General features: G+C 43.0%; 1 protein-coding gene across 3 annotated transcripts; it reads left to right on the top strand.

Annotated features, from left to right (window-relative positions):
- Positions 1-277: 277 nt before the first annotated feature.
- gja4 (gap junction protein alpha 4) lies at positions 278-4675 on the top strand. Of its 3 annotated transcripts, none has more exons than XM_083981858.1 (2): positions 278-417; positions 2487-4675. In XM_083981858.1, exon 2 carries the CDS (start codon positions 2490-2492, stop codon positions 3639-3641), a length of 1152 nt encoding a protein of 383 aa, XP_083837984.1. In that variant the 5' UTR covers positions 278-417; positions 2487-2489; the 3' UTR covers positions 3642-4675. The 3 variants fall into 3 exon arrangements, with proteins under 3 accessions (XP_083837984.1, XP_083837983.1, XP_083837982.1); XM_083981857.1 differs by having other exon boundaries at positions 2484-4675; XM_083981856.1 differs by having other exon boundaries at positions 2481-4675.
- Positions 4676-8759: the final 4084 nt, after the last annotated feature.

Below are 8759 nucleotides of genomic sequence, written 5' to 3'. Positions count from 1 at the left end.
TCTTTTTCCCCCCACTGTGTTTCTTTCCGAGCCTCATCACCCCCAACCTTTAAATAACCGGCGGCAGGCGATATTCCGATGTAATTAATGCAAATTGTTTGTCTTTAAGCAAAGTTAAGCCCCGAATGTCGGAGCGCACTCAACCAGAAACCACTTGAAGTTCATCCATCCCATTTCCTGGACCGAGTCCTTGAGGGAGGGCCCATAAGGCAGGCTGCATGGGAAAGTTCGCCCCACTTTTTCCGATTACATCGATTCTTTTTAAAGAGGGCTCAGACAAGTGGACTCAAACAGTGTGGACCACCGCTGGAAGGAAACACAAGGAGACATTAAGGTGACAGTAAAAGAAAAAGAGTCCACTCAGTGCAAAGCCCGGTACACCAGACAGGAGACAACCCCGCTTCACGAGAGAGAAAGGTGAGAGGTCTCTTCTGTCTTCTGTAGCCTGATAAAAAAAAATAATAAGAAAGATGAGGTTTTTATGTTTTATTTTTTATCAGTAGCTATGTATATTTGTTTGATATTCCTTGAGGGACATCATCTGTCATGTCCCATTTGTTCTCAGTTGTTGTCAATGAAATCATTTCATTTCATTGTGTTTGTAGTTTTGAATCCTCCAGAAGGTCAGTGTTATATTTCCACAGGTGTTTTATAATCCTTCTATGCTTCATGAGTTTTAGTGACTTCATTACTTTTGCTTTCTGCATCCCTATAGTGAGTGACTAGAAGAGTGTCTGAACTTTTATAGCTCAGTTTATTTTCCTCAGCCTTTTCATAGAAAATTACTATTATTAGTAGGCATTACTTTTCCAAAAAGAAATTATTCTTCATTCCTCTTTCTCTACACATTTCTTTTGAACTAATGTCGGTGAGATTAAAATTTATCTAAAGTAAACCTCTCAATAGTCAGATGAAAGAAGGGGTATTATTGTATGCTATTTTTCTGTCTTGTATGGTGAACTGGTGTTCTGTGGTACAGTATGTTTTGCTGAGATAATAATAATAATCGTCAAGACAATGCTCACTGAAGTGGATCAGCCTGGTTATCATTTCTGTGCCTGTTCAGCAGGACACAGTCCCTGACAGCCCATTGTCTCGCCTCATCCTGTCAGAGGAGTTTGTAGTTTTATAATTAGGGTTTTTTTTTTCCTCTCAGAGGGGAAGAAATAACAGAAAAACATAAATAGTCTAAACAAATAGACAAGTGTCAGAACACTGTCTTGACTCCTCCATACAGGATGTTTATCCAGATGCGTGTGTGCGTTTGTGTGTGTGCGTCTGCGTGCACGCGCATTTGGAACTTCCTGCCATTTATTATTAACAATGTCCAACAGCTGCCCCTCAATCTATCATTAGTTTTATGAACAGTCTTATGAAATCATGCTCTTCGTATTATTTGAATTTGCTACAAGCGTCAAAATCATGTACACGCTGCTTCTGTTCTAACGTATTCTTATACATGTGCCGGGCCTCTCTTGGACTCATTTTACTCCAGTTTGACTGTAAACCATGAAAATTCACAGTCTTTCCATTCATATAAAATAACTTATGTGCCATGTGTTTTTGTTTTAGTTCATTTTAGTGTATGGGGGCCTTGTTTCTCACATCTTTATGATGAGGAGCTGGAGCCCACCCAAACAACAGTATGAGCTCATGGAAGAACTAATAGAGGCCTATAGTCGCATGCACATGTTCCTCAGTAAAAAAGTAAAACCATTATACTGAAAAGGTTGGAGAAACTTGGCTCATTTGTTCCTAACCGAAAAGATTTAACACTTACACATTAGCTGTGAGTTTATAAAAACCCTAAAGAATGTTGTAACGGAAATAAAATACACCCGTTAGGTGTGAAGTGGAACATTCAGTGTATTCATTAACATGGCAGCAAATGAAAAGGTTGGTAACTGTATAATAACAACACTTGTGTGTCTCTATATCTGCTCATTATTCCAACAGGCAGTAGAGGGTCTAAAGAGGGGATTTAAAGTTGGTTTGTATGGCAACAGTTTGTTTCCATCCCAAAAAGCATATGGCTTCACAATATTTTAGAGTATGTTTTAGTGAGCTGAGCTGGGGAGTCTTTCCCAAGTGATAAAGAGGAATCAAAAGCCGATAATGTGTGTTTTATAAAACACTAACACTAAATTTTATATTAATAAATTAACACTGTCTTCCTTATTATAGCAGCGCCCTCAGGGCAAATATGGGTCTGCTTTTATGTGTGTACCGTTTTACACATTTAATATCTATGCTGCAAATTTCACTTTTCTGCCACTGAGTGGTTTTTAAAAGGCGGAAAATTGTACAGATTTTTTACTTGTCCTCCTTAGAACCAATCCTTCAGTATCCTTGGATATATTCCACACAATTTTACACTCTGTCTGTGTACCAGCATAAAATTCTCAAAGGGAGGCTCAACTCCAAAGGTTTATTTCTCATGCGTTTGCTTGTGTCTTAATCCATCTATCTGTCCCTCTCAGAAGCAGAGGATGTCCAGAGCTGACTGGACCTTCCTGGAGCACCTGCTGGAGGAGGGCCAGGAGTATTCCACAGGCGTCGGCCGCGTCTGGCTTACTGTACTATTCCTGTTTCGCATGCTGGTCCTGGGAACCGCCGCCGAATCTGCATGGGATGACGAGCAAGCCGGCTTCATCTGCAACACTAAACAGCCCGGCTGCGAGGCCGTCTGCTACGACAAAGCCTTCCCCATTTCTCACTTTCGCTACTTTGTCCTCCAAGTCATCATCGTCTCCACGCCCACCATCTTCTATTTTGGATACGTGGCGATAAGGGCGAGGAAGGACAAGGACAAAGAGGAGGAAAAGGATGAGGAAGGTGGAAATGGAAGTAAGGGAGGAGAAACTGTGGTCGCTGAGAATGCTGCCACTAAAGACAATGCAGAAAAGACGGAGAAACAAGAGGATTGTGGGAAAGGTAGGAAAGTGGTCAAGGCGCCTCCTGCGGTGCCTAAACTGAAAGGCAGGCTGCTGTGTGCATACGCAGTCAGCATCCTGTTTAAAGTCATCCTGGAGGCTGGCTTCATCATCGGGCTGTGGATCCTCTACGATGGCTTCTTCATGGAGCCGAGGTTTGAATGCGTATCGTACCCTTGCCCTCACACGGTGGACTGCTTTGTCTCTCGACCCACCGAGAAGACCATCTTCACCATCTACACTCAGGTGATCGCTGCCATCTCCCTGCTCCTCAATCTGGTCGAGCTCCTCTACCTCCTCCAGATCGCCATCTGCCACAAACTGGAGAAGCGCTACGGTTCCCAAGAGCAAGACTACTGCAGCAGGCCTTGGTCTGAGCGGGTACTGGTCACACAACAGACTCCAGAACTTCAGAGGGAGGCGTCGCAGCCTTTCCAAGCTGGGAGCCATGTGAACATCCCCATGCAGGGTGGGGTTGTTGGCTACCCCAACCCCTGTGAGAGCTACAGGGATCTGACTATAGAGCCAAACTGGGGACCTGAGGAACCTGCCAATGATCTTCTTCCTAGTTATATGAACTGCATGGGGGCGATGAGGACATCACATTCCCCAAGAGTCCATTATAAAAAACATGCACATCAAGCTGTTAAAAACAATAACAATAAGGGCGCCCATAAGGGAAACTCAAAGAAGAAGCATTATGTCTGACACAGTCAGATGGGGTGGGATGTTGTTTGACTATGGAAGCTTTCTTTGTATAAATACTTTTCTGCACATGACACTTGGGTATTAGGAGCTCACGGCGAGAGCTTGAATGACGGAGAGACGAAGAAGAACAACTATTGCACTGTGAACTTGATGCCTGAAAGGCAGGTAGACACTCATGCAGAGATTTAACAGATAAATGGACCTTTTCAAAATGAAACAGTTTTGAGGAACACCTCCAGGCAAAGAAAATGAGAGAATATTACAGTCACAAGATACCACAAGGTTCTTGTTACAGTCATGACTTGTAGTGCTTAATATGACAGTGTAAAAAAAAAAAACACTTTATGGAGGGGGTATGCTGAGGTTTTTTGGGATAAGTGTCTATTGGAGGGACTGCAGTAGAACCAGATCTCAACATATTCTTTTGAGATTTGCACTGTAACCCCTGAAGTTGTTCGAGCCCCCCCCTCCCTCCTCCTCCTCTCCCCATGGTCTTGTCCACACAGTGGAATGTACTGCTCTCTGGGTCCCGCTCAAGCTCCCGAGGGGATAATGGCTGTGTGGATGCAGGCACGCATGCATGCACACACACACATACAATGTCATTCTCCCCTTTCACCCAGTGAGGTTTTGGTCACTTGAGTTGGGAATAAGGGACAGGGAAAAAAGGGAGAAGGGGGAGCCAAAACCATGGGAATTCGGGGACTGTACATGACTTGTCATTGCCAGTAGCCATAGTATTATTTTTTTTTTGTATGAAGAGAGAGGGAGAGAGAGGACCACTGTAAACCTCATCACAAGGGCTGAATAATGGAGCAAAGACAAGCATCCAGTTTGAAAAGCAAACCTTTTAGTGAGGTTGAGAGAGAACTCAGAAGTGCATTAGTAAACGCATATTGAATGGACTGAAAGAGGTACAGAGATGTGCATATTCACTGAGAGAAAAATAGTAATTATGTGAAAAGTATATCAAATGATTAAGATATTGTGAAAAATAACAGTGTTAATATTTATTATTTTGATGGAAATAAAGTTTAAGCCAAAAATGAACACACATGACACTGAATCAAGTTTCTTTACAACCCCGTAGGCTACTGTGATCTGGATGAAAGGCTGGTGTGCATGATGGTTGAGAATAATTTTCTCTCAGTAAAGGGATGAGATTTCTAAACCTGTGTTGTTGCCCCGGTGTTTGGCCCTCACACTTTCCACCATCCAGATACTGTCAAAATACGGAGGCACTACATCACTCAAGAGGAAGCACTCCGAGAATAACCGAAAGGCCAAGGTGTGGAGAAGTGGATGAGCCTTACACGGTATCATGAGCATAACGTCCCGAGGGAGGAGAAAGAAAAAAAAACGGAGCGAACTATCTTGGATTTAAAGGCTATTTTCAAATCTGTGGCTCTGCCTGTACAGACAAAAGGCATCAATTATATGCCAGTAAAAGTTCATATAAGTTGGAACGGCACTTTATGCTGCCTCTATTTAATATCCCCTGGGGAGCTAGTGACTGTTAACACTGTTTCCTTGGAGAGTAAATGATAGAATGCAGAGCTCAGCACCTTTAACAAAGGTGCTCGCCCGGACCCTGAATGGATGCAGCCCCTCTGCAGCACGGCACTCATTTCCAGCAATTTACCCAACTGTCTCCATGTCGATAAGCAGTTATCTATTGCAGGAAAGGGAGTTTATGGGAAATTTAAGTGAGGCAGGTTCTCATACAGAAGCTTGAGCTATATGAGGCCAAACAAGAACTCTAATAAGCAGCTGGAAAACAGAAATAAATTAGTTTTTAATACATTTTTTTCTTCTTTTACAGCAGTTTTATCTAAATGTGATACAAATTAACAATAGGAAGACTATCTCTCAGTCCTCAGAGTGGAATGTTTTTCTTCCGGGCCTGCCTCTCCCTGTGTCATGGATAAATTGGCAGATATTGTTGAGAGAACAATCCAAACAGAGCCTGCTGTAGCTGCCCAGTTCAGTGCCTGTTCACAAAAACTTGGCTGGCATTTCCGCGCAGTCTTGTTATCTCAGTCCAGGTGGGCGGGTGCATGTACGTGCTGCACTCGCGTGTGCGCCCACGTGACTGTTTTATGAGTGTGTTTTCAGACACAAAAAAAAAAAAAAAAAAGCCGGGGGGTCATAGAACAGATTGCATGCGGTGACCCCCCCTGTCGGCCCTCTGCTGCCAACGAAAGCCAGCAGCGGAACAGCATCCATCTTTCTTATAACGGATCAAACCAGAGAAGCTCAACGCCCTGCTCTATTCTCTCCTCAGAGTAGACTCTCACTACCAGTATAAACATCCAGGATGAAAACAAAAGTGAGAGCAAATTATTTGTTATTCCGACAGTCATTTCTCCCTCCACAGTCGATATCTGCAGCCCTCCCATCACGCTCCCCAACAGCGCAGATGAAAAGTGATGTTTTTGGCTCCATTCTTCTCCATCAGGAACAATAACATATTAAAAACACGCCTCCTTTCATCGGTTTGATTGCCTATTATTCATGTCTAGACCACTTCCCTAATTCAGAGCAATCAGAAAAATCAGACCCCGCTAGGAGAGGATATTCACACAAAAGCTATACAGTGGATACGCTAATGAAATAAGTGGAGACACTGTGCGCTAGGTCATCCCTACCAGTCATGCAGAGATCAGATGCCATACTGACTGTGCTTCCTGACATTGTTGGAGTCACTGCTGATGCATTTCCTCGCTCTGTTGGTGCTGCTGATCGCTCACAAAGAAGGACAATCTTGTAGTTTGGAGAATAACTGGACACATGGACTCCCACACACACACACACACACACACACACACACACACACACACACACACACACACACACACACACACACACACACAAAGACTGTAAGGCAGTTCAAAGGGCTTGTTACACAGCCTCTGGGCTCCAGCACGTTTAATAAAAGAGGTAATTGTTTTATGCTGTTGGGATCTTACCACCCTGCCCGAAGCCATGCAGGCACTGGAGGGTCTGGTAAAGGTACGGCGGCCCTGAGGTGCAAATCACAACAGCAAATCAGAAAACACAACAAAAAAGAGAAAATACAACGGCAAAAGAGAAAACAACACAAAAAGAGAAAACACAACGACAAAAAACACAACAACAAAAAAGAAAAAAAAGCTTAGTAATTTGTCATTGTTTTCTCTTTTGCTGTTGTGTTTTCTCTTTTGTTGTTGTGTTTTCTGATTGGCTGTTGTGTTTTGCACCTCAGGGCCACCGTATTAAGGGGTTCACCTATGTGTATGTACCAGGCAGGTCTGGCTAAAAATGGGAGTTCTGTTGTCGTACTTCCTGCCAGATGCACTGCCATATATCTAGGAAAGACCTTGGATAGGCGGAGAAAGCACTTACACATGTGACACAAGTCAGGAACGACCAGTGTGACCTCTGTTTGCAAAACACAGACTTTCTCACACTCACACACACACACACACACACAGCCAAGGGACCGGAATTGCTAAAAATAGCAGGCTACAGGGTGAATGAGGTTGTTGGTTGTAATATCTCTTTATTTGGATGCATTTGGAAATAATCTACCTTGCACAGCAGCAAAGACCATGTTTTAGAGCTCGGTGTTTACAGCACGCGTGGGATGGAAGGTACAGTGTTGCATGTGCCAACTCCCTTTTGTACATACACACAATACCGACACACGACTTTGTCTGTATCCATAACAATGTCGGACTCGGGACCGAGCACCCAGCCCCTTAATTTGAACACAACTTAACAACACACCACAACACCAAAAATGCTTTTGCTGGTGGTCCTAAATTTAAACTCTGGACTCCAGCTCAGGAAGTGGGTCTGTATCTGTTTCCTGTTCCAGTGTAGTTTTGTTTCTCCACAGGGATTGGCCAGCAGGGGATTGTTCACCCTGACAATGGGGGCTGCAGTGGGCATTGTTGCATTGTTTTGTACCGGCTCCCCTGTGTTTTATAGACCGAATGTCACGGCCGGTCCATCAAAGGCCTGCGAAGGATAGGGGAAATGGGCAAAGCGCCTGCTGTACGGATGGAGTCAATTAAGAGAGCTGGTACCACTTATAGCTCGCAGTGGTTTGTGTCCATGTCGCAAGCTGTAACTGTCGAGTGAGTAGAGAGCAGAGTCCTTTCAGATATTCATGTTTAAAGCTGCAGTGATTTTTTTTTTTATATGAATGTCAAAATACTATAAACTATATGTAAAGTGAAAGGTGCTGCCTGTAATGATGAAACCACAAATAAATGTTGCAACGCTCTGCAGTTTCGCTCAGCTTTATGGAGTGTTTACGCCTTCCAGCTGTTGTGCTTTTACAACACGCAACTGTACTACTTTTTTTTTGGTTACCCTTGCTATTCTCATCAAACTTCTTTCCAACAGTTAAAAAAGCCTTTGTTAAACTGACTGTAAGGTACATATACACTAAATCAAACAGCACAATGGCGAACAAAGTGGAGCATGGAACAAGTAAATAGCCATAGTGTTTTCGCTCAGGAGTTGGAAAAGGACAAAATAGCTGAAAGGATATTGGTGGTGAACAGGAACACGGACCCAACTGAAGCTATTGTTGATCTAATTGTATAGACTAGCTTGTGTATGATGTTATCTTTTTTATCATCTTCATATCAACTCTTTTTATTGTGCTTGCAGGTGTGTGTGTGTCTATGTGGCGGCCCTTCTAATTTTCCTTATCTAAATTTACCTGTGCCACCACCACTGTAACTTAATGTCCTAGTGCTTTTAATTTGTTTGTCAACTGTGCTGTACTAAATAACATTATCATTATTAGTAGGATTATTGGTATAAGCAAAGGCCACAAAAGAAGTCAATTATTGTATCATTAAAGTTTTATATGTACGCTCTGGCGTAAGTCTAAGAATAACACACTGACTAACGTCTTAGAGCAGCACAAAAAAAGCCACAAAAACAGCAGCTTGTTGCTGGAAATCACCACAGTGAGGGAATGGCTTTTGCTCACAACACGACTTCGCCATGCCAAGGCACAAAATATCTCCTGCTGGTCAAAGCTACTGCAAAGGTAATATGTGCTTTATTGTAGTATCTATATCTATCTTCTTTCTTTTTTTATTTTATTTTGGTATGATA

Source organism: Trachurus trachurus (genome assembly GCF_905171665.1).
Source record: "Trachurus trachurus genome assembly, chromosome: 11".
Taxonomy (NCBI): Eukaryota; Metazoa; Chordata; class Actinopteri; order Carangiformes; family Carangidae; genus Trachurus; species Trachurus trachurus.
The sequence above is the reverse complement of the archived record's forward strand: the minus strand, read 5'-3'. Positions and strand labels throughout refer to the sequence as shown.

What these genes read in the sequence shown, in the direction of transcription:
- gja4 (XM_083981858.1), top strand. Translation starts at nt 2,490, where the DNA reads ATGTCCAGAGCTGACTGGACCTTCCTGGAGCACCTGCTGGAGGAGGGC.